We start from the raw sequence: 27,000 nt of genomic DNA, 5'->3' as shown, positions 1-27,000 counted from the left end.
ATCTCTGCTCATATTTCATTCCTCATCATTGTGCAAGAGCAGTTCCCGTTATTTTGCGTGGATCCTTCTCATTTGCTCAAATCTCTGCTACTGTTAAAACGGCTTTGCCGAGAATTATGGGAATTGTAGTCTTTTATTTTCTCTGTCGCCTTACAAAAAAAATAAAATTCTAGAGATTAATGACTACATTTCCCAGAAGGCAGTGCAGCCGTGAGATAATAGCATGTGATTATTTCGCTTCCGGGATGAGGATAAATGTATAAAGCGCACAGCTACTTTTCTCCGTGTCTTGTTTGTTTTGTTTGAGCGGTTTGCTTTGAATTGGTTGAAACATGGAGGTGTATGGTTTGTTTTTGTGCGTTTGCCTCGCTGTGGGAGGAATGGCGGGGAAATACTCCCGAGAAGTGAATGAGCAGAAGGTGGAGAGTGAAGGGAAAATCGCCGTGGAGTTTCGCATCGCTAAATTAAACCAGGTTTGGGAGAAGGCGAACAGGGTGAGAGTCTCGTGACTGAAATACTATATATGTGTGTGTGTGTGTGTGTGTGTGTGTGTGTGTGTGTGTGTGTGTGTGTGTGTGTGTGTGTGTGTGTGTAGAAAAGAACAAGTTTAAATAATGATAAATAAAGATATTTATTACAGGGGTCCATTGTTTTGAACTCTTGAATGGAACGTGTTGAAACCAAACCTCAGTAAAAGTAAAAAAGAAAATCAGTAGAGATGCAAATAAAATTGGAATAATAATAATTGTCCATACCTTCCCTTTAAAAAAAGGTTTACAAATGTTGGAACATTGTAAATAATAAAGGACAGACATGAATCCATTCAAAAAGTTTATATATTTAGTTGAATATTTAATGATAGTTTTTTCGTTTGCTTTATTTTATTTGTTTTATTTTATTACAAATAAATTTCTTTCTTTTTTTCTGTGCAAACACAAATGGCCAAAAGAAGAACGTTTTAAACTCATTCTCAAGACTGTCTCATCAAGCAACATGCATAAAGTAATAAAGTTTCATTGGTATATTTTATAATGCTGTATTCCGGTTGCTTGTGTTTGATAATAGTTTGTTTTTGAAATGTAAAAGAACAGACGTCCAAATCAAAGTTCAGTGTGACTGGCCTTTTTTCTGCCAAACAGCCTCAATTCTTCTAGGAACACTTGCACACAGTTTTTGAAGGAACTCAGCAGGTAGGTTGTTCCACACATCTTGGAGAACTAAACGCAGATCTTGTGTGGTAATCTAAGGATGTAAGCCCTTCAGCAAGCAGCCTGTTTTTCTGCTAAAGTCAAACGTGCAGCCAAATTTTGATTCATCATTCTGGAGCACCTGCTGGCATTATTTTGCACCCGAGTTCCTATGTTTCTGTTATGCATAGTTGTCACTCAGGCTTGTTTCCATGTCAGAGGTTTGGCTTTTTGGCTGCAATTCTTCCTGAAGACCACTTCTGGCCCTCTGACTTTTCCAGACAGTAAATGGTTGTACCTGCGTCCCACTGGTTTTGGCCAGTTATTCGCTTAGGGCACTGCTTCAGATTTTAAAGGGAATACACATGTGTTCCATCCTCTGCATTAAGATTCTTTTGGTGACCACTGCATCTTTGGTCCTCATCTTCCCCGTTTTCTTGCTTCTTTTCATTGCCTGAAAAATTTCTTGCAAATGCTCTGTTTTGTCAAATAGAGCATACAAAAAGGGTACAAATTGAAGGATGAAAATCGAAATGATAAAACATTTAAGAATAAAAAAAAATGAAGAGGGATAAAATACAATATATTATTGAATTATAAACGATAATAAAAATAGAATATTTTGATATGCAAATATGTAGCAGCATTTCCATTCGTAGAGGCAGATAAAGTGTGAAATTGAATTACAAAGTGCATGGATTTGCAGTTTGAAATGTGTGGGTGTTGTACATTTGAGTACAGGTTCTAGTCCTTAATTTGCCTCTAGGTAAGGACTCAAACTGGTGCGGGAAGAAGCTCTTCCTCATTTTTCCTGTTTTGTACAAAAACCTGACCAGTATCTTGATATACATCTAAACCAGGGGTCGGCAACCCGCGGCTCCGGAGCCGCATGCGGCTCTTTCATCCCTCTTCTGCGGCTCCCTGTGGCTTTGGAAAATAAATGAGTATTTAATTAAAATGTATTTTATTTTAGTACGTTAGTTTTTAAAATGTAATTCTAAATTTGAAGATTTTGGTGATCTTGTAAAATCTAAATAAAACGTGTTAAAGTTTTTTGTCACTCTTCATATGCGTCACAACCGCTAATGTGCGACACCCACCGGCACGCGACTTCTTAAACTTTGGTTGACGGCACACAGAAGAGGACGGCATTTTTGGTTTGCTGCCGGTGGATAATTTATGTTCGGCGTTCTTTTCATAAATACAAGAAGGACTCAAATAGACATTGAGTATTTTACTTGAAAGTAACTTTCAACCCAATGTCTTTTTTTAAGGGGTTAAAAAAAATTTTGTTGCATGCAGAAATGTAATTTCATTCTCTCTTCAGTTCATTGATTTAATAAATGCAACACATTATGGTTTGATTATACATAGCATAAAGGCAAAAAAAAAAAAAAAAACGTTACATGTAGTGTTATTTCAATTTAAATGTCAAAAGGGTTTTGTGGCTCCCAGTGTTTTCTTTTCTGTGGGAAACAGGTCCAAGTGGCTCTTTGTGTGGTGAAGGTTGCCGACCCCTGATCTAAACAACGACTTGAGGTGTGGTAAATGGGGTATAAGCAAAATAATTGACTATGGGCCATTGACTTACAAGAAAAATAACACACACCAGAGGTGTAACCATTAAGCAATACATTTCATTGTACTGTTTTTTTATATATATATATATATATATATATATATATTTGAATCAACTGTTCCTTACTTAATTTCTTGTGTGAATATATTTTTGACAGCTTGTATATTCATTAAAGAAGTCTGTATTGTGAACAAATTGTGTGCACTGTTTTCAAGAGAGTCAAGAAGCTTTTATTGTCATTTCAACCATTTATAGCTGATGCAGTGCACAATGAATTGACAAATGTGCTACATAAAACAACATAAAGATACATAACGGATCACAGAGTTAAGGACTTAAGTGTCCTCGCCACATGAACTGCATTGTGTGCAACCTGGTGCAAACAGACAACACGACAGTTTAGGACAAAAACACAAAATAGCACTGCTAGTAAACCTACTGTATCGTATACAGTGTGCAAAAGAGAGCTGTATACAGGAGTGTACTTGTAAATCAACACAAAGTGTAAACACAAAAGGTTGCACAGCAATAGCAGCAGTCAAATGGATGTGCAAAAACAGCATTTAAACAGTTCTGTAAAATAATAATATATAGGTAATGCAGACATGGATGTGTGAAATGAGTGTGTGTTTGAGTTTAGATTTGTAGCAGTTCAGTAACACAGCTGAGTGTGTGTGTGCATGTGAGTTTCCAGTTCAGTTCTCTGTGTTGAGAAACCTGAAGACTTGAGGAAAAAAACTGTAGTACAGTCTGAATGTGAGGCCGAATGCTTCAGTAGATTGGTAGGAGAGTGAAAAGTGTGTGAGGGGTGTGTGGGGGTCATCCACATTGCTGTTGGCTTTGTAGCTGCAGTGTGTGGTGTAAATGTCTGTGATCGATCAGTAAAATCAGCTGATAACGCAGTCCTCCCCATCCACAGGCTATACTTTATACTTTAATAACCACTGAATAGAATATGAGATGAAGGATGTATGTAGTGCATATATATCTTATACAAGACCTCCTGAAGTTGCTGCTTGCCAAAAATAACATAATCCAACACACCGCAGATTTGATATCTCACTCATGAGCTGAATCAGGCGTTAGACATGGAGAAATCATGAAACTTGGCAGCACAGCAAGCCTCCAGGACAGGAGTTAAGAATCACTTACATTGTCATGCTGTCAGAGCTAATCTGCTGTTTTTAAATTCCCCATGGTCCTTGTTTATCTTCCTTTCCTTCCTACAGATGCAGCTCGCCCCAAGGCGGCTGTCTGAGCTACACAGTGACCTGAAAATTCAGGAGAAAGATGAGCTTCAGTGGAAGAAGCTAAAGGCAGAGGGACTAGACGAGGACGGCGAGAGAGAGGCCAAGCTCAGGCGCAACTTTAACAGTAAGAGCGCAAATATTCGCTGTTTCTCTTTGTTTATTTTTGTACTTCTTTAAGAAGGTTGAGACAGTACAAGGCTTTAAAATAGCCAGAGACTCATGAATACCGAATTCAGTGACAATACTGCGTAGTAGGGAAAGGTGTGGGAATTAAATTAACCTGTCACAGAACCCAATATTTCTTCTTACATCCCAGGCTGTAATGACCTAATTGTGTGATTAATGATTAGATTTCTGTGGCGTCATTCATGAGGTGTTCAAGGATGAATCAATAACTTCTTATATTGGCTCCCACCAGAGCCAGTAAACCTCTGCCCCCTCTGCAGTAGTAGAGCAAATGATTGTCATCACTAAGGCTACAGAGGGTTCCAGTGTCTACATGTTATTTATAACATTTGCAGGCGGTACTTGAAGTGTATGGAAGCATAATTCATTTTAAAATGCAATTTGCAAAATGGCAAATCTTGAAATTGGAAATGTATTTCTGTATTTACATTTTCCATTTGTATATGTGCAAAGTTTGGTGCAAAATGAAAATAAAAATTAAATTATATAATACAATTCTTGCCATTTCCAACAGTAGTTTTAATATGTAAATGATATGCTAATTTTAATGCTATATAAGTTGGAAAATTTAAAATAGAAATCTATTACCCAAATCGATTTGATATGTGTAACATGTAAAAGCAGAAGTGGAAGCAAAATGATCATTTAAATGTTATTTGTCCTAAATGCCTTTCAACTCACGGTTAGCGCCCTTAGGTGGTTTCAATGTATATTTCGAAGTGCATCCTGTACCAAAGGTATAGCAAAAAAGGTAGCAAAATGTTGATTTAGATATCGTTTATGTAATGCATTGAAACTTAAAACGTTTAAAAATGCTTTTTTTTATTTAACATCCCGTGACTAATTCAGTTAAGTGGATGTGGATTTGAAAAAGCATTCAGAGCTGACCACCCCCATCAAGTTTTTCCGAGAAGCTACCCAAGCATGGAGCGTCAAATTGTCCCGTTGATTTTATTTTTTTTTTTAAACAAGCGGTTTTCATGCAGATGATGGTCAGCGAATGTGATAGTCAGTAACAGCCCTCGCGTAAGCAATTTTAGCTCTTTTCTTTTTGCCTTGTTCTTTATTGGCCAACTTACCCCGTGTCCCACCACTTCTATACATATGCGACATCGTCTGTATAAAAATACTCCTTTTAGACAAAACAACGATACGATTTGACGCTCCAGTGCTTGGGCAGCTTTTTGAAAAAACCATAGAAGTGACCTCCATTTTTAAAAAGCGAATAAGCAGAACACATTTAAAAAAATTTGCAGCAGGAAAACCAAGGAAATTTAAAAACTTAAGGGAAAGGGATGCAAAATGTGAATGCGTTTTTACTTCAGGTTGTTCTTACTATAGCCGTGTGTCAGTTATTTTAAGAGCTAATCGCAAACAAAGTGGGTGGGACTGAAGGGGGCTGCCTATTATAAAAAAAAAATTATATAGGTTTTAGTGTAGCTGTTTTCTTTCTGTTGCTAGGCTCCATATGTCATATCGGTTTTGTCTACTTTCTAGCATGTTCGAAAATTCTGAGGCTACAAAGTGTATAAGTGTAAAAGTAAATATAATAGCATAATTCATTCATTCGAGAATATTTGCTTTCATAGTCATCCTGGCCAAGTACGGAATGGACGGTAAGAAAGACAACCGTGCCTTGGATAGCGCCAACCTTAAAGACCATGATTCCAAACTGGGAGAAATATTTGGAGACCCAAGACTGGAAAAACTGTGGAACAAAGTGAGTCATAATCTCCTTAAGCTTACTTTTAATTCTCTCATTCTGTTTTGTTTTAAGTAGGGATGCCACAATTCTTAATATAATATTGAACCGTTCGGTACGACATCCACGGTTCAATACGTGCTTGTGAATTTCGGTTCTACGTTTAAATAATTTGTAATTTTTATTTCTCTCCGAATTGACTGTTTGTGTGTGCCTGTAAGTCTACGAGCTGAGAGGAGGAAACTCCTCCCCGCGAGTAAATGTTCAATCACTATGCTCTAAAGTTAGGGGGCGCTGAACCATCATTCCACACTTAAACATGGCGAGCGGTGGTGAAGTGAGGCTACAGTACGAGGAGGCGCCGGCGTCTTTTAAATCTGTGGTGTGAAGACATTTCGGTTTTGCTGTTGAGTATAATGCCGAGGAAGAAAAAACGGAAAACAAAAAAATTACTGTCTTCAAGCATTGTTTTACACGTGTAGCCTACTCAAACGGAAACACTTCCAATATGATTGCACATCTGCGGCGCCATCACCCAGCAATATCAATGTCTGAAGGCAGGATAGCAGAGCTGGTAATAAAGTCCTCCAAAAAACAGTCTCTCGCCGAATCCTTCCAGCATACATACCCAACTGGTCCTAAGAGACACATGAAAATAACAAAGGCAGTGGGGGTGTTCATTGCCAAAGATTTGCAGCCGTTTTCGGTAATTGGAGATGCGGGCTTTTGTCATCTTATAAAAACACTCGATCCGCGTTACAGACTACCGTGTCGCACTTTTTTCAGCACCGACCTCTATAAAAAGACATGTAACAGTATTGTGTACGAATTGGCTCAAGCACAGAGCCTTGCTCAGTGCTTGATGGTTGGACCTGGCGGGCAACCGTGAGTTACCTCACTGTAACTGTTCACTACATGTCGGATTGGGAAATGAAAAGCGCTGTACTCCAAACACGTCCCCGGTATGAAAGTCATACAAGAGCTCATTGGCAGAAGAGTTGACAAACGCAGTGAATACATGCAAGTTGAGGAGGCCAAATATGTTTAGGAATTTGTGTGTTCCCCAGTTTGTACATGGGCTACCAGCAGCTGTGAGATGTCATTGTTAATTTTAAAATAAAAAATGTTTATATTATACAAAACACTAGAAACCAGTGGACTTTTCTTTGCTTTTAAGTAAAATAAAGGAGTATTGCAATAAATCGTTTTTATTTGTTTCTTCTTAACCACTTACTGTTCTTATTGCCTAAGCATAGAATAACAAAAAACACTTTTATGTGTTAAGCCATCAGAACCGAACCGAACCGAAAACCGTGGTTAAAAAAACGGGGTATGTATTGAACCGTGGGCTAACTGTATTGTTGCATCCCTAGTTTTAAGCAAAAGTTTCTCTCCGCCATGAATCATACTGTCGGAAGAGTGTCCTTTTTGAGGTGTTTGTATGTTCTTCATTCTCTCTCTTTATGTAATTTTTTTTTTTTTATTTAATTTACATTTTTTTAAGGCCATGACTTCAGGAAAGTTCTCTGAGGAGGAGCTGCAGAGTCTGCGCAAAGAGTTTGAGCATCATAAGGAGAAGATCCACGAATACAACATCATGATTGACACAGTGAGCCGGACCGAGGGTGAGCTGAGCGCTTCACAAAATACAGAACCAACAAACACACAACAAACTAATACGTTCTAAAGCAACTGCAGCACGTTTTGTGAAATGTGTAACAAAACCTTAAGTCTGAAGTTTATCTAGTACAGGGCTCCTTAATCACCAGGCCACGGACTGGTACCAGGCTGTGGACAATGTGGTACCTGGGCTCATAGAAAGTATACAAACATTTATTTTATTTCATTTCCATTCATTTATTTCATATACAGTACAGACCAAAAGTTTGGACACACCTTCTCATTTAAAGAGTTTTCTTTATTTTCATGACTATGAAAATTGTAGATTCACACTGAAGGCATCAAAACTATGAATTAACACGTGGAATTATATATGGAATTACATACATAACAAAAAAGTGTGAAACAACTGAAAAATGTCATATTCTAGGTTCTTCAAAGTAGCCACCTTTTGCTTTGATTACTGCTTTGCACACTCTTGGCATTCTCTTGATGAGCTTCAAGAGGTAGTCACCTGAAATGGTCTTCCAACAGTCTTGAAGGAGTTCCCCGAGAGATGCTTGGCACTTGTTGACCCTTTTGTCTTCACTCTGCGGTCCAGCTCACCCCTAAACCATCTCGATTGGGTTCAGGTCCGGTGACTGTGGAGGCCAGGTCATCTGGCGCAGCACCCCATCACTCTCCTTCTTGGTCAAATAGCCCTTGATGCCTTCAGTGTGACTCTACAATTTTCATAGTCATGAAAATAAAGAAAACTCTTTGAATGAGAAGGTGTGTCCAAACTTTTGGTCTGCACTGTATATATTTACTAAATCATGAACATGACAAGCAGTTCTGTCTTTATGTATTTCTTGTAGATATTCTGCGTGGAGCACTTATCGTTAAAAATATCCAGCACAAAATGTCATAAGTCAAATGACGTTAAATCTCGAATGACTGACGGATTTACAGGCAGTATAAACACTTCACTAATTGACACCCTGAATGCATCCACATCAGACATTTGTGATTTCTCATCTTGTATCGCTTAAAAGATGCCAACTAAGCACTTGCGCTTTCTGTACATGTAAATGCTGAAAGTTTTTTAGTTTTGGGGGCTAAAAAATAGGAACTGCATTTGTTTGGTACAGTATTAAAGAAATGCTTGCATTAAAGGAAGGTATTGAATGTGTAATGTCATTATCATTTTAGTTTCTGATTCTGTTAGTTGTTTGGTGCTGAAACTGTAAGAAAAGGTGAGGGCAACGATGATCTAAATGAAAACTAAGTTTAAAACGGTGTAGCCATGACAAAATACATGAAGTATTTTGGGTTCATCGGAGTAAAAAAATATAAAATACAAAACAAACTCTGCCCAGACATTTTATACTGTTCTTCCCTTTAAAGTGTAAATTGGATTTAGCATTTTACGTGTATATTAACTGTAGGAAATGAGGAAAGAAACACATGGCTGAGTGATGCTACTATCGAGCCGGAGGTCAGAAGGTGGTAGTCACCGGTATTTACACCTTTGCTGGTCGGGTCAGGCTTAGTTTAAAAGATAATCATGGTCTCGGACACCTTTTGGTTGGAGATGGTCCGTTGCCTCTCCCAGACCGATTTAAATTACTTTAAACTCATGTTTTTATAAACCGTTCTCTGAAACACTTTCAATATTCTCAAACCTACTTCGTTTTAACATAACAAATTCGATATGGGTACTCACTTATACAACTTGAAAGATTATGATGAATTAAGTGTGCAGTACTAATGATGATGAAGGTCATGATGATGAAATAAATGTACTGCATACCCAAGAAGAGCATTACAGCTCTTCTAAAAGCTTAATTTTTTTAGGCTAGAAAATGCTTATTTTACTGCAAAAAAATGATTACAATAACTCTTAACAATACTACCTATATACTGCAAAAACCCACAAAACAAAATGAGAGATGTGCCATGTAAAAACCCGCATTGCATTAAGACTGCAAAAGCTGAATCACGATGTGGCGAGGGATTACTGTAGGGATTATCTGGGTTGAGGCAGTCTGTAAATTCTTACAGTACCAAAACAGTTGACGCTGAAGAATGAATATGCAGTACTGCACACGATAGATGATGTTTAGTCCTTGATTAAAAAAAAAAATAATTCGAAAATGTATTATTTTTGAAGAGGCCAGTGAAGCCGTGTTCACGAAATGTCCTCGACCATAAGTGCATATTAAGTGACTTTAAGTGAGCTCATTACACCAGAATAGAAAATAATTTTGTATTGTGTAAGCACTGTTTAAAAATAAATAAAAAAAAATATATAGTTAAAGCCATTTATCAATACCGAGTTCACTTTATGAAAACTCTTCATACAGCGGCAGCCTATGTGGGCTGAACTGCGGATTACTTTTCATCGCTTTGACACACAAGGAATAGACTAAATGCAGTGTTAAATAAATACATTCTTTTTTCTCACCCTTTAACCTCAATGGGAAAAAACATGGAACTGGAGCCTTTTTTTTTTTTTTTTTTTTTTTTTTTAAGTATATATATTATTTTCAGGGCTATTTGGTATTTTTAAACCTAAACTTGGCTGCATAGATTTGGGTATTTTTTTTTCATGTGACGGATGAGCATGTTTTTCACATGAATAAAACATTGCGGCAAAGGAATAATTTGAGAAAGTAAGTTAGCGAAACCATAAAGGTCTACTTTTTTAAATGATAAAAATTTTCAGTATTATAATAGAGCAATAACTTAATAAAGGGAATAATTACGCTGTTTGTGAGATTCATTTAGAATTCTAGAAGCATGTAATAAAACAGCTGAATATGGTTAATTAAACTTTATCTCTCTGGGCAGGCCTTCACTAGAGGGAGGGGTTGCCAGGTCCCCGAAATACTCCTGAATTAGCATATTTTTCGGACTATAAGCCGCTACTTTTTTCCCACGTTTTGAACCCCGCGGCTTAAACAACAAAGCGGCTAATTTATGGATTTTTCCTCCGTTTTTCCCGGTTTCACAAACTTCAAGCCAAAAAACTGAACCCCATAACATTAGACCAATGAAATTTACGAACGGAAACGAAAAAAACGCATCTCACCTGTGTTCTGAGCTGCACGGCTTCGGGAGAAAAAACTTCTACCGGTGTTGATTTTTAAACACACGACGATGCCAAAAGATAAACTCCAGAGAGAAATACAGTAGTTGTGAAAGGAAGGAGGAAGGCCGTGAACAATGACATTCTTGGTAGGCTACTGTTTAGATACAAGCCGTTGTAACGTGTTGAGTCTGGGTGAAGGGAGAGCTCGCTAACTCCAGTTGCAAATGAAATCTTATAAGCACAGACAGGTTTCCAAAACTCGTGCTTTTTTATTTTTCTTGGCAACAGCGTTACGGGTTGGTCAAAGAAATTCAGAAATAAGCATCAGAAAATAATGAGCACATAATCCTCAGTCTCACACGCACACATGTGCAGTAATACAGGAAGAATGCAGTGACGTGCTATTCCCAAAATGCCGCTCTGCTCTTAAAGGAGCCACAACATATTTCACCCGTTACACCGTGTAACAGACACTCTCTTCTCTAAAGCCTGTGTAAAGTTAATTAATTTCAGTGCATACACAAGGTGTGGCTTATTTCTGTTAAAAATAAAACAATTTGTAAAATTCAGTGGGTGCGGCTTATACAAGGGTGCGCTTTATAGTCCAGAAATTACGGTACACTAAAAGCCTGTTATGTTTTGTGCTCTTTAAATTGCAACTCTGATTGGTCGGATTTTACAGCAGCAATGTAGTTCCAATTTTATAAATTTATAGTAACAACTATGCTCCGTATGCAACAAGAATGCTCCATATTTAGGGATTTGAACTTTGAAGTTTTTAGTAATTCGAAGATTATGGAAGGAGTCTCCTGTGTCGGCACTTCTTCAACTTCAATTTTAAAGCAAAGCTATAATTTTTTTTTTGCTTCGAGAAAGTCTTCAGGATAGAGTTGTTTGCATTCGCTGCCTCAGAGGCATAAACTAATTTGTATCACTTTATTTAATGCATATAGAATTTTTATTTTAAATGCCCACGTTTCTATGTGGTCTATTCTTTATTTATGTAGCCTCACATCACTGTTATTTTCCATCTCTCTCCTCCCTGTGTCTTTCTTTTGTCAGAAATCCATAAGAACGTGATCTCTCCACTGGAGGGAGAGGAGAAGAAGCCCAGCCTTCACGAGAAACACACAGACCTTAAGCAGAAGATGAGGGACCTGAACCAGGGCTTTGAGCGTCTACGCAAAATCACACACGAAGGCTTCGACAGCGACAATGGTTTTTTTTTTGGGGGGGGGGGGGTTTCCCCCTTTTCTTATATTATTTTGTGTAATTAAACTGTCTTCGCTGTCTGCCACCAGGGAACCAATGCATTAAGCATGTGAGCATGCTGTGTTTACTGTTTAACGTTTACGGATACTGACATCATAATTGAATTCTGTTTTTATGATCCCGTAGAGTTCAAGGAGCCCAGGGTTATAGAGCTGTGGGAAATGGCCAGAAGATCTAATCTCAGTGAGGATGAGCTTGATTCTCTCAAGGTAAACACTTGCACTGAGGTTCACACACTAAGGTTCATTTCAGGGCCAGGATTTTTTGGAAGGATCTCTGGAGAAGAGCTACCAAGAATGAGTCATCTTGTAAACAGGATGAGTAATTATATATATATATATATATATATATATATATATATATATATATATATATATATATATATATATATATATATATATATATATATATATATATATATATATATATATAGTGAGAAAAATAAGTATTTGAACACCCTGCTTTTTTGCAAGTTCTCCCACTTAGAAATCATGGAGGGGTCTGAAATTGTCATCGTAGCTGCATGTCCACTGTGAGAGACATAATCAAAAAAAAAAAATCCAGAAATCACAATATATGATTTTTAAACTATTTATTTGTATGATACAGCTGCAAATAAGTATTTAAACACCTGTCTATCAGCTAGAATTCTGACCCCCAAAGACCTGTTAGTCTGCCTTTAAAATGTCCACCTCCAATACATTTATTATCCTAAATTAGATGCACCTGTTTGAGGTCATTAGCTGCATAAAGACACCTGTCCACCCCATACAATCAGTAAGAATCCAACTACTAACATGGCCAAGACCAAAGAGCTGTCCAAAGACACTAGAGACAAAATTGTACACCTCCACAAGGCTGGAAAGGGCTACGGGGAAATTGCCAAGCAGCTTGGTGAAAAAAGGTCCACTGTTGGAGCAATCATTAGAAAATGGAAGAAGCTAAACATGACTGTCAATCGCCCTTGGACTGGGGCTCCATGCAAGATCTCACCTCGTGGGGTCTCAATGATCCTAAAGAAGGTGAGAAATCAGCCCAGAATTACACTGGAGGAGCTGGTCAATGACCTAAAAAGAGCTGGGACCAACGTTTCCAAGGTTTCTGTTGGTAATACACAAAGATGTCATGGTTTGAAATCATGCATGGCACGGAAGGTTCCCCTGCTTAAACCAGCACATGTCCAGGCACGTCTTAAGTTTGCCAATGACCATTTGGATGATCCAGAGGAGTCATGGGAGAAAGTCATGTGGTCAGATGAGACCAAAATAGAACTTTTAGGTTTTAATTCCACTAAACATTTTTGGAGGAAGAAGAATGATGAGTACAATCCCAAGAACACCATCCCTACTGTGAAGCATGGGGGTGGTAGCATTATGCTTTGGGGGTGTTTTTCTGCACATGGGACAGGGCGACTGGACTGTATTAAGGAGAGGATGACCGGGGCCATGTATTGCAAGATTTTGGGGAAAAACCTCCTACCCTCAGTTAGAGCATTGAAGATGGGTCGAGGCTGGGTCTTCCAACATGACAATGACCCGAAGCACACAGCCAGGATAACCAAGGAGTGGCTCTGTAAGAAGCATATCAAGGTTCTGGCATGGCCTAGCCAGTCTCCAGACCTAAACCCAATAGAGAATCTTTGGAGGGAGCTCAAACTTCGTGTTTCTCAGCAACAGGCCAGAAACCTGACTGATCTAGAGAAGATCTGTGTGGAGGAGTGTGCCAAAATCCTTCTTGCAGTGTGTGCAAACCTGGTGAAAAACTACAGGAAACGTTTGACCTCTGTAATTGCAAACAAAGGCTCCTGTACCAAATATTAAAATTGACCTTCTCAGGTGTTCAAATACTTATTTGCAGCTGTATCATACAAATAAATAGTTAAAAAATCATACATTGTGATTTCTGGATTTATTTTTTTAGATTATGTCTCTCACAGTGGACATGCACCTACGAAGACAATTTCAGACCCCTCCATGATTTCTAAGTGGGAGAACTTGCAAAATAGCAGGGTGTTCAAATACTTATTTTCCTCATTGTATATATATGTATATGTATATGTATGTATATGTATGTATATGTATGTGTGTGTGTGTGTGTGTGTGTGTGTGTGTGTGTGTGTGTGTGTGTGTGTGTGTGTGTGTGTGTGTGTATATATATATATATCTCACTTTAATGTTTCAGATCATCAAAGTAATTTAAATATTAGTAAAAGACAACACACGTGAACACAACATGCAGTTTTTAAATGAAGGTTTTTTATTATTGAGGGGAAAACAAAATCCAAAACTACATGGCCCTGTGTGAAAAAGTGTTTGGGCCCCCTGTTAAAACTGTGGTTTATCACACCTAAGTTAAATTTCTCTCGCCACACCCAGACCTGATTACTGCCACACCTGTTTACAATCAAGAAATCTCTTAAATTGGACCTGCCTGACAAAGTAAAGCAGTAGACCTAAAGATCCTCAAAAGCTAGACAGCATGCCGAGATCCAAAGAAATTCAGAAACAAATGAGAAAGAAAGTGATTAAAATCTATCAGTGTGGAAAATGTCATAAAGCCATTTCTAAAGCTTTGGGACTCCAGCGAACCACACTGAGAGCCATTATTCACAAACGGCAAAAACATGGAACAGTGGAGAACCTTCGCAGGAGTGGCGGACCAAACGAAATCACCCCAAGAGCACAGTGACCACTCATCCAAGAGGTCACAAAAGACCCCACAACATCATCCAAAGAACTGCAGGCCTCACTTGCCTTAGTTAAGGTCAGTGTTTATGACTCCACCATAAGAAAGAGACTGGGCAAAAATGGTCTACATGGCAGAGTTCCAAGACGAAAACCGCAGCTGAGCAAAAAGAACAAAAAGACTCGTCTCAGTTTTGCCAGAAAACATCTTGATGATCCCCAAAAATTGGGGGAAAATACTTTGAGGACTGACGAGACAAATGTTTAACTTTTTTGAATGTGTGTGTTCCATTATGTCTGGCGTAAAAGAAACACCACATTTCAGAAAGAACTTCATACCAGCAGTAAAATATGGTGGTGGTAGTGTGATGCTCCGGGGCTTTGCTGCTTTAGGACCTGGAAGACTTGCTGTGATTAAATAGAACCATAAATTCTGCTGTTTACCAAAAACAAAACAAAAAATCCTGAAGGAGAATGTCCGGCCATCTGTTCGTGACCTCAAGCTGAAGCGAACTTGGGTTCTGCAGCAGAACATTTATCCAAAACACACCAGCAAGTCCACCTCTGAATGGCTGAAGAAAAGCAAAATTAACACTTTGGAGTGGTCAAAGTCCTGACCACTAGTCAAAGTCCTGACCTGAATCCTATTGAGATGCTGTGGCATGATCTGCATAGATGAGTGGAGCAAAATCCCTTCACAGCGCAGTAACGGACTCAATGCAAGTTATCGCAAACGCTTGATTCCAGTTGCTGCTAAGAGTGGTCCAACCAGTTATTAGGTTTAGGAACACTTTTTCACACGGGACCATGTAGTTTTGGATTTTGTTTTCCATCAATAATAAAAACCTTCATTTAAAAACGGCATGTTGTGTTTACTTGTTATCTTTTACTAATATTTAAATTAGTTTGATGATCTAAAACATTAAAGTGTGACAAACATGCAAAAAAATAAGAAAATATATTTGTGAATAACTTTATTATTATGAGAACATTCAACACTGGGGTTTAGACGTCAAGTTCAGTAAGAAAGTTCCAAAAAAGCACACGAGTGCACATTAAACTGAAAGTTGTAAAACTGTCTCAGTGGCATTGTTACTCTTCTCTCCTGCAACTCGGGTAAGTAACTGCACTATAGGTTGCACTATAGGAAAGGGATGTTGTTGTTGTTTACATTCTGGCCACTGTATCATAAACTGATTATATCCTTTTTCCAGTATTGCCCAGAACATAAACCTCTGAAGAAGCAATTCACCCACTTTAATATCTGAGCTTCTTTTGCATAGGAAGTAAACCATGCTTCTGTGTACTTACATTTTTCACAAAACTACCGTCAGTAAAAAAACCGTCCGTACCTGAGTAATAATCAGAAATTTTAAAACGATATGGCTACTCAGTTTTAACAGGACAGAGCCTAATTTACTGAAATAGCTATTACTCATAATAATAAATGGTTGATGCATTTGCACAAAACAAAGGTTTAGGGGTGTGGTCAATAAAGTATGAGCTAAGTTTAAAGCTCATTTCTCAAACTGTAGGCCAGATGGATGCCACTGCACCTCTGTGCTAATATGAAAGTGGATTTTTATTGATGTCTGCTGTCAAAACATGGTCCACCAGTCAACAGACTTTTTACACAATTAGCACTGATCGTTGCCCTGGAGAAGCTTGTAGAATCCCTTCTGATTGGCACCTCAAATTAAATGCATGAACATATTGCATTGTGTAGTAACTCCCACGAGGCTGCTCGAGTCATCAGATTTTCATTGTTTTGACATGGAACCAGATGTTGAGCTCTCGGTTTTAGCTACATCAGTCTGATCAAGTGACAACTTAAATGTAGTAAACGTTCTAAGTAGCTACAAGAGCCACGTAGCAACAGTTGAAACTGGTAAATGAAACAAAAAATTCTAGGCATTTCTTCAGTGCAATAGTGTATAACTCGAATAAAACGGCACTTACAGAATACTATTTTGCCTCTACAGTGGTACCTTGACCTACGAGTGCATTAATGTACGAGTTTTTTTACGAGCAAAAAATTAAGGTACAAGCTCGAAACGCCGCTGCTAGATGGCGAAGCCAGAAAGCGAAGATTGTGACAAATTAAGATGAGCAAAGAAGAAAAAGTAAAAATTAAAAGTTTAGGGATACGTAGTGTACAGGAGTGATAGTAAAAAACTAGTTTTCTCTTCGCCTCCGCTTATCGTCACAATAGAAAATGCTTCTGTTTTGGTTTCTTTTTCATGTTACAAAAGATTTTTTTTTTATCACAATTAACAAGAGTGCAACCTTGAAAACATGGATTTGAGAACATTTGGCAAAGATTTCCAGAATCACATTCTGAGCCTCGCAATGAGTAAAGCAGTTATCCTTTTATACTGTAGGTAAAAAGTCTCCATGGATTCCTCCACGAACGACTGTCTGGAGCTTAGGTTTAGAGGTTATATAGTCTCAATGTGACTAATTCGTGCAGCATAATGATGAGAGCTTGTAAATCCACAGAATTTGAAGGGATTCGTCTTTCATCGCCAGCAAACTTGCATGTCAGTGTCATTACTTGAAGCAGCTGCACTGTGAAGCCTTTTGTAACTACGTGATTATATATATTTTTAATCGGTTTTAGGAGGAGCTGAAGCATTTTGAGACAAAAGTAGAGAAGCACCACCACTACCAGGAACAGCTGGAGTATTCACATCAGAAACTGCAGCACATCGAGGCCATGGGCGATAAGGAACACATCTCGAGACATAAGGAGAAATACAACACACTTGCCGAGAAAGCACGAGAGATCGGATACAAGGTAGGACTTCATTTCTCATAACAAACCACACACACACATGAGCTTTCAGTATGTCTTGAGTCTTTCTCCATTATTGATTAATAAATTGCAGGTTTTGTTATTGTCCTCCTGCAATGAATAATGAATAAATAACAGGGTTTCTGCAGTCATAAAAACGTTAATCAAAAATCTAAATTTTAGGCCTTAAAAAGTCTTAAATTTGCTGTTCTAAACAGTTAATTTTAAACAGGGCTTAACATTTCTTATGTCCATCTAAAGCTTCCTCTAATGCTTATTGAAATGCTCTCGCAGCATTTTGTTTGTTTGGTGGTGGTCTTTATTTCCTTAGTCCAAATATCATTCTCTACACTGTATTACGACTACAAATAAGAAAAACATGCAACAGCCAATCAGCTTTCTGTTACTGTTGCTAATCTCTCTCGGCTTGTACCACAGACACAAAACTGGTATTTATTTTTATGCTTTGGAGAAGTTTAGCGATAGTTGGCATGAAAAACTTTTTATATCTGGCTTGGTTAAAGCCAGTTTCTAGCAACACATTTGTGTTTTTGTTGTCATGATATCAGTCTTGAATTTCATTCTTAATGATCGTAAAAAGGTCTTAAAAAGTCTTTTTAAGAAACCCTAAAATAATTAATCATTTGTAAGTCATTTTTAACACAGGTCCACAGATCGTTTTACCTTAAGTTTGAATGCCGAATGATTACAGCAACATGCCACTCTTAACTATTAACTTACCTTTTTTTTTTTTTTCCCCGCAAGATGAAGAAGCATTTGCAGGATATAACCAACAAAATCTCCCAAAACGGACTGCAGCACAACGAACTCTGAGCACGACCTCCTCTTCCCACCATTGCTACACTGAAAATCCTTCATTCCAAATGCATTGATTATAGTGTGGGTGCACTCATTGATTTTTTTTTCTTTTTTAAAAGGTTGTTTAAATAATTTTAATATTCACAAGAACATTTGAAATCCACAGCACTGATTAATTTTGTTGTTAAAGAAATTACATAACATGGTTTGTATTTGATTGGAAGCAAAACCCTTTTTGAAAGTTTAGGTACAAAAGCATATGTACAGTATGGTGTATTTTATGTGCAGTCATTATTCGTGAGTGTTTGAGCTGCTGAAGGCATTCCCACAGGAGGGGTGCAGGTTAAACTTGGAATGCAATATTTGATTCACTGGTACTTTTCAGAGTTTTAGAAATCTTTCAAAAAAGCTCATCTTTTTTTTTTTTGCATTTGTTATTTGATAATGTAATCTCTGTAAATAAAAGACAATTGTTCATTCCGTTACTGAAATCTAGACTGTATATAATTGATTGGCAGATGTTTTTATCTGAAGTGATTCACATATGAGGCCAGAGCAATTTTAGCACTTGTGTATGGAAAATCAAGACAATAATGGTCTCTTAATGGTTCTATAATATTATTTGGATTAATTACAGCAGTCTTTTAAAGGATTGCTTTACAAACTGTGCACTTTTTTCTAAAAAGCTTCACTTTTTAACTCCAGTCTTGCATTATCTAGAGAGGAGTCTGATTCTGGTCTTGCCAGTTTGCATATCTTTATAACAGAAGCCATGATCTACACGCTGAAGATTGGGTTCTAAAGAGTCGGGTTCGATGCAGCTGATCCCATAACACTGGATCTTCTGCACTGCTCCTGTGACTTGGCTTTCAGATATCAGGCAATTGTGGTGCTCGTTTTTTGGCAAATCGGCCATGTTTTGAAAACTGCTTAGGTAAAGCATTGGTCATTGTAAAAAGTGTGGTATTATAACAGTCCCTCCAGGCTGCCTGGTAGTTTATTCACTCCTTATTCCAGACATTTGGGGCACTCCAGTCAGTATATTGTGCAACATTTTGTCCACGTGGGTTTTATACATAGTAAAGTATGTTTGCTGAAGTCTGAACAGCCTGTTATGTGTAAATGAGCCCTGTGGACTTTTGGCATATGTGGCAGGGCTATTTTTTGGGCCTACTGCAAAAAGCACAAGGCCAGCATGCCAAATAGACCTTAGTCTAATCTACCAAAGCCTATCGGATGTACACATGCATGTTCACACCTCTTGTTGGGAGGAAGGATTGGGAAGTTGGGAGGAAGGATTTTTGTGCCCTTTTTCCAACCTAAGAGGATGGGGGTGGTTGGGAATGAAAGCTCTAGATGCACCTTGCAATGAAAACAAGCCCTGAACACACATCTGTATGCATTTGATGGGTTATGCCTTGTTTTTATGGACATTGATTACAACGGAATTGTATCTTTGCAGGCTTGTTAACATGCAGAAATGCAGAACTGTGTGGTTTTTCAAGGTTTATACAGGTGACTTGGTCTCATCCAATGTGCACTGGCAACAAGCTACTGTCATATTTGGCTGCTGTGTTCCCGTTCACAATGCAGTGCTCAGGTTTCAGTGCGTTTTTAGCAGTGCTCCCTGGACCAAAGCAGGTCACATGGTTCTTCGGTGAGAGGCTGCATTAACTTCTACTAAAGTTTCCAGATAATGTCGAGTGCTGGTTGACTGAGACCACATTGTAATGCAGTGGTGCAGCAGATGCACTGTCAAGACTGCACATACGTTTACAGGAGCGACATCTGCACCCGAATATATTAGTCCAGATCTCAAAGGATTACACATATGGACTGCTTTGTCAGTGCCACGTAAGCAAGTGGCCAGTTGCCAGTTATTGCACTCCTTGGCAGGACAGCCCTATTTAAATGTGTTTTCAGGCTCACATCTGCCCTTATCACTAGTATGCATTTTCCTCTTTACTGCTGATTCTTCTCGCCTATGCTACAGAGTCCTACATCCTATAAGATGATTTCTACTGCCATGTCCCTTGGTTGTCTGACCATTCTTGTATATTTTGTGAGCAGATCTGCTTTCCTAGATGGATGGCTAGATGTGGGTCTGTTTGCTCAAACTGATTTGCATAAGAACCGTCGTCTAAAAGTGCAGTACATACTTCTTGGCGTGACATTCCCTAGTGCACAAGCCATGTAGAAGGTAAAATTGGTTCCAGGAGGGTGTTTACCTTTTAACTGACACTGCAGTATTAAGGCCAGTCTACTGCATTATTAAATCCTTCAGTAATTTTCTACACAGTCCACATCTACATACAGGAGAATCTCTCACTCGGGTCCTATTTTATTATGTTTGTCTTTCCCAGGGGGGGGTTGAGTTACTGACCATAGTCTGTTAGATGTCCGGTTTAGGGTCTCCCTATTTTGTACCTTTTAAAATCCTCTGTATGAGAAATTGACTGAAATTGAGTGTCCTTGCTAACAGCTTAAATTTTTATGGTGTTTTTTTTTTTTTGCAAATACTAACAAGAAAAGTTATTACTTATAAAGTAGCAACTTTGGCAATAAGCTTGTCTTGCATTGTCTGACCACATTGCCCAGGAGCACCGGACTCTAATCATATCTTCAGTCAGTATAGGGTCAGTGTATATGATTTTTACTGCTCCAACCAATTCATAGTCCACTGATAGTGAAGATCTTTTGATTTTTAATTGGTTGAAACAGATTGTTTGGTCGGAATGAAAATCTGCACCCACCCTTCAAAGATAAGATTAGACACCCCTTTTTTTGCATGACTTTGTGGTTGAATCCAGCTATTGTGCCATAGATGATTTCACCTGTGACTCAATCTGTAGTCCTTCAGTCAGTGTGACCCTGCAGAATCGTACTTTGTCTGGGGTGTACAGTAAATTCTGCTGTCGTCTTGGGAGTACGTGATAGCTGTGTAAAAAAAATAATAAATTTCCCCTTCCATTCTTTACACCTTGTTTCCTTTAGTGAATACTTACCAATGAACAAATCTGGGATGTACCATTATTTCTAAACAATGAATCTCGTGTCATTGAATTATTGAATAGGATGTTTATTGCACTAAAGATAGACATGTCAAATGAATAAATAAAAAAAGAAACACAGGATCTTACGTGATGTACATTTGAGACTTAAATCTGTAAATGTACAAAGTTGGTCATTTGAAGGAAAAAAAGGTCAAATATTTACAAGTTATCAAGAGTACTTACATCAAAACCATAACTAATAGTAATGCATAGTCTCATTTTGTACTTGGCATACTTCAACAGTAAGTAATAATACAATAAAATATATAAAACCACAAAATTGGATGACTTTGTTTTTTTCATGTGCACTTAATGCAGTTTCCTGGTAGAATATTCCATTTTTTTTATTTGAGTTTTAGAAAGCAATAGGTCATATCCTGTGTGCTAGAGAATGTCATGAAAAATGCTGGTACTTGGTTCAGGGATCGTGTGTTCAGTATGAGCTTAGTTCAGCGCTCCTCGTCTTCTCTGCTCCAGTTCGTGTAGTCTCTCCTCTCTGCCCTGTGCATGCTGGGCTCCTACTCTCTGAGCCGTCTCAGTGGCAGCGTGGTCAATCTGTGCGTATTTAGTGTTTGATGCCCCTGTATACACAAAATGGTGATCTTAATTACTTCAAACCAACAGCACTTTCAAAAGGCAAGTACCAAGAATATAAAGCTTATATATAAGTGTTGAAAATGTGGTGAATGGAAAAACTCAGGTCATAGATAATGGTGCTAAAACACGGGAGAGCAGCAGGTCACAGCAAGAAATACGCCAAAAAAAGTATATCAGACAAAGTGGGGAAAAGAAAACATACTGTTAATACCACTCTGTCAGTGCTGGAAGAGGAAAGAAAGGAACAGGTGCTTTCATCCATACAGTGGGGAAACCACTTCTTTTATTTTTTTTTAATTCAGCCAACAATTTAAGCAGGATGATCGACGAAAAAACCAGAAAGCACCTGAAATAATTGATTGGTTCGGAAAAATACGCCGTCAATGAAAGCTTTGTTTGAAAAACTGGTTTCACCAATTGACATTCAAGAAATTCATAATTCTTGTCTTCTTAAAACTCTCATGGTCAGCAGAATAAGCCCAGTCCAAGGCTCTATTATATAAAATTTTCCAAGATTCCCAAACCAATTACAGCAGTTATGTTTTAAATAGATGGAGAAAATAAAATCTAAGCATTAATGATGTTTTCCCCGAGCTGGATAGTTAACACATTTTGAACTTTTCACATAGTGTTCCAGCCTTAATTGCAAGATCTATAGAACCTTCACCCTCATGACCTTTTCCACACTAACAACCTGGACCTGAAATAGATTAATTGGGATTTTTAAGGTTTAATTTACACAATGTATCCTATTTAAACTATGAGATTTTATCTATTTTTGATTTTAGGAGTAATTAGCCCCTGGGTCAATCCTTAGTAGAATCGAGGCTGCAATTTTAGCTACACACCTTCAAGCTTTGCAAGTGTGTATAGTGATATCTTTTGTGAACACTGCATAAACTCAATATCAGGAAAAGCCGCCCTGCAGTAACTGTAACACGGTGGCAGGCCGTGCGTTTGACACCTAGGCTTTTAGTGGTGTCCTGCCTGACAGATACCGTGACCCCGGCAACACGTGATGTGACTGCTGCAATCTGATTGGATAGAAACTCAACGTAAAGAGACGGTTGCGCTGGCACCTATGGAATGAAGAGAATGGACTGCTGGGAATAATTTAATGCATATTCATGGACAAAGAGATATTAAAACATAAATCAGTGATTCTAATTAGTTTAGGCCAGCTGAGGAGGCCTTTCTGGCCCTGATGGCCGACAATGCTAGAACATGGTAACAGTTCATGAGGTTGGAGTGTGGCATGCCCTGTAATGGATGGATGGATGGATATGATTTAAAAAATAAATAAATAAAAACTGGGTGATTATACAGCATGATGAACCTTGGAAAACATTTATTTCCAAGGTTTCAAGTATCCTGTACAACACTATACAGTTTCTGTACCACACTAACAACTATTTAGAAGCTTTCAATCACTACTGGCATATTGACTATACTTGTGACTTAACTGTGTATTATAATTGTGATATTGTCCAGCTCACCTCTGATGGTGTGGCCAGTCTCCTGTACATCTAGTAGGTCCAGCTCCATGTAGTTTAACTGTCGTTTAGACATGGGACTAACAGGGATGTTGACGTAATTCACCGATTCCCCCTGAAGTCGATTTGTGACTGTAGACCCTGAGTCTCCTGACAGAGCTGATGATCTCCCTGATACAAAACACACACAATACTGGTTTTGGAAAGTGACCATTCAACAAGCATCAGTTTAACTTGACTGGCTTTGAGCGAATACCTATACAATACAAACATTTACTATACGTTTAAAGCATTTTAATTCTATAACAATGTGATACAATAAAATCTCTACAATAAAAAAAGGATTTGAAAAGGATGAACTACAACCACAGCTATCACTACTATCAGCCAGGATTCGGACGCAATAATGGGTACGGACTGAGAAACTAGAGAGTTAAAGACTAGAAAAAAAAATCCTCTGGACTATTTCCCTGAACAAATGTCCTTGTATTTTTTTTGTTTGTCTCACCACTATGTGAAATACACAGGAGATATGCAATTCATAAAATATTCAGAAGAACCCCTCTGGCACAACCAACAACGTGATGGGGAAAGTCACAGAGATCACCCTTTTCCCATGTTTTGTTCTGAGATGTAAACATTAACTGAAGCTTTTGACCTGCATGATTTTTTGCATTGTGCTGCTGTCACATGGTAAGCCGAATAGATAGTGCATCTGTATCCATTCTGAATGACACATCTGTTTATATGTATAACAAAACATCTGATCTTTTTTCTTATTTCAGTTTATTATGGTATTTTTTTCATTAGCCACAATGTTGTTATACCTGTTAATACCTTGCCAGTTGAATTTAGTCCTTGCTTAACATACACAAAGGGAATCAGCAGTGCTTTAATCCTTTAATCTGTTTAACTTTCTCACCTGTACACTCAATCCACACAGTAATCGTCATTCAAAGCATCAGTCAACAGCATAAAACCACTGTCACTACTGTCATCTTTAAGCCGATCTTCCAGCCAAGCAGAGTCTCTGCCGCAACTCAGAAGAACCGCATCATTTAAGACCGCCTGCATTGCATTCAGGGTCTTTGTGTCCGACTTTTGAATTGACATCTCCATTATATCGTCATTACAGTTCTCATTAAAATGATACTGAAACTGTCTAGAAAATATTTTATTTATTTTAATCTAACAGCAAGTTAATCAGTTATATTGAAGATGGTCAACACTTATTTTTTTCCTATTCAACTTTAAAAATATTGCAAACGTAATTCAGGGTGGAGTTTTTCCTCATGGTAACACAAGATAAAAAAAAATAATAATTATATATATATATATATATATATATATATATATATATATATATATATATATATATATATATATATATATATATATATATATATATATATATATATATATATATATATATATATATTAGAAAGCAGTCCTCTACTGATCACCACTTAAAAGTACTGAACACACAGTCAGCTATAGCAGACTGAATTCTGTTCTTCTGAACGGTTTCATGAGAAAAGCCACACTCTCAAAACGGCCTGTGGGATCTAACAGACAGAATACACCACAGTCAGACATTTACATCTCACCCGAGCGCCTATAACAACCAAGTCTCCCTTAAGCAAACCCACACTCCAGTTAATGATCTGTCAAAGCTGACCTTTTGTTCTATTAACAAACCGAAGTTCTCAAACGACTAGGCAGGTCGTGAGACTTACCAGACAAGGATGAGTGTCTGAAAAGCCTTAGAGAGATCATGGGAGATGTGGGCACTGCTGATGAATGTCCTGATGAGAGGAAATTACAGGGCTGTCATTCCAGTCATACTTCTCAAAGAGCAGAAGACATTGCAAACTCTGTGGAACTACAAACTCACCCTCGGTCTCCAGAAAGCACTTCTGCTGTACTTGGCCGCTTAACAGATCGTATCGGCTGAACTGCTCGACCTGTGAAGATAAATCACATGCTTGAGTTATAATAAAGTCTCTAACACCAACCCTTATGCCCTATATTGTAATAAATGTTGCTTTTAAGCCTCTTGCACAGATTTACTTAGTCACAATAAAATACTTTTTAATTAGCATCAGATTCTCAACAGAGGTCAATCACCAAAATTTGAAAGGCAGATTATTTGGGATTGTTGTGTTAAAAAAAAAATGAGTGCAAAAGCGCTACTTGTGGTCTTAAGAAAAAGACACAGAGTAATGCGAAGACGCAAGGCTGGAGCCATTTTCGGTCCAGAGATTTCTAGAGACACTCCATATATTTTGGCTGATATCATTTGTGCTGATTTTTTCCAGACGCATCAGAGCGCTAATCGTGAAAGTGCACGTGTCAATAATACAATACCTGTCAGGAATGTAATGAATGCAAACATTGTGGATTATTGATTCTTTCAAAATGTCTCTGAAGGAGAAAACAAAAAGAGCCAAAAGACAAAATCTTATAGAACCGTTTAGGTTTAGCGCATAAAACAAAAGTGCTGATACTTCTGGGCAAAAACATGGCAGTAGAGATTTACTGACTTCAAACACTTGGAAAATCTTGATGCAGCAGCCACTTTGTCTTTGTGCATGCATGTAATCATTTCCTTATTATTGTCACACCAATGAGACTTCGTGAAATAATGAATGGCTCAGCCTTACAGTCTAGACATTGAGAGATATCAGACAGCCCTCCTATCTAATATCAAGAACAAACTGCACATGCATATGTTTTAACACAAGCTCTAAATAAAGCCTTAACACAAGTATTTATATTTGATTATTTTGATTCTTTTAACACCAAAAATTAACTCATATTCATGCTCACGTTTCTTCTCAGATCATCTAACATTCTTGTTAGTTTCAACCAAAACAAACAATGATCCAAATATGGTTTACCTCTGTGAAGGGCCCCACACTCATGCCCTCAGGTGGAGCTGTAGCAGTGCTGCTCAGTTCAGGCCTTGTTTTTTCTAAAATAGTAATGCAGTTATAGACAGTTTTACCCAATAACAGCCAGTTAAAAAAAAAAAAGACATTCTATTTCTGCTGAAATAAGATAATGAAAAACCTTACCTAGTGCAGCAGGGACATGAGAGGAACGTGTGTGTGGAATAGGCATCGCCATCTGCAGGGGGTAACATCATAGCATCAAAGGATTACATCATAGTATTTAAATGGTCTCTCATTAAAATACATGCGAGAGCACATTTCCAGTCGTGTTTGGGAGTAAGAAAAGCAATTCAATGTGCATAATATGTGTAGATTACTTTGTCACTTCACTGCAAAATTATCACTTCTGATTAGTCAGAAGGTGTTGATGATCATTTTTTTTTATAGTAGCAGCTCTGACATCAGCGAGAAGCAGGTTTGTTTTAATGCCATTTTATTTTTACATTTTTAGTACAAGTTTATTTACCTGTACTTGTAAATAAGCGATTGAATTTATGCTCCAAAACTAAAAATTTAAAATTCATGATTAATCACAACTTTTTTATCGCACATTTTTATCTGTTGTAAATGTACCTGAAATTAATACTTTTCACTAATTTTTAATACTCTAATCAACATGGGCATGGACAAATATAGATGCTTTATGCAAATGTATGTTTATTATTAGTGAAACCATCCTCAACATAGAACATGAAGACAAAATATTCTTGTAAATGTTTTAAATGAATGATGGTGTT

General features: G+C 37.8%; 2 protein-coding genes across 3 annotated transcripts in view; one reads left to right on the top strand and one right to left on the bottom strand.

Moving 5' to 3' along the window:
• Nucleotides 1-200: 200 nt before the first annotated feature.
• Nucleotides 201-21,499, top strand: lrpap1 (low density lipoprotein receptor-related protein associated protein 1). The gene is made up of 8 exons (XM_083538811.1): nt 201-494; nt 3,996-4,140; nt 5,792-5,922; nt 7,409-7,529; nt 11,660-11,815; nt 11,996-12,078; nt 17,174-17,350; nt 18,113-21,499. Exons 1-8 carry the CDS (start codon nt 333-335, stop codon nt 18,179-18,181), a joined length of 1,044 nt encoding a protein of 347 aa, XP_083394937.1. The 5' UTR covers nt 201-332; the 3' UTR covers nt 18,182-21,499.
• The window catches only part of dok7b (docking protein 7b), a 46,055-nt gene continuing 37,753 nt past the window's right edge, over nt 18,699-27,000 (bottom strand). For both annotated transcript variants that reach the window (XM_083538720.1, XM_083538721.1), the window contains exons 8-13: nt 26,387-26,438; nt 26,210-26,283; nt 25,204-25,273; nt 25,046-25,114; nt 23,313-23,480; nt 18,699-21,800 (exon numbers count right to left, since the gene is read on the bottom strand). In XM_083538720.1, coding sequence (XP_083394846.1) covers nt 21,664-21,800; nt 23,313-23,480; nt 25,046-25,114; nt 25,204-25,273; nt 26,210-26,283; nt 26,387-26,438 — 570 coding nt within the window. In that variant the 3' untranslated portion in view covers nt 18,699-21,663. The remainder of the gene's footprint in view (nt 21,801-23,312; nt 23,481-25,045; nt 25,115-25,203; nt 25,274-26,209; nt 26,284-26,386; nt 26,439-27,000) is intronic.

Source organism: Silurus aristotelis (genome assembly GCF_946808225.1).
Source record: "Silurus aristotelis genome assembly, chromosome: 4".
NCBI lineage: Eukaryota > Metazoa > Chordata > Actinopteri > Siluriformes > Siluridae > Silurus > Silurus aristotelis.
Note: the sequence above shows the minus strand (reverse complement) of the source record. Positions and strands in the feature narration are given on the sequence as shown.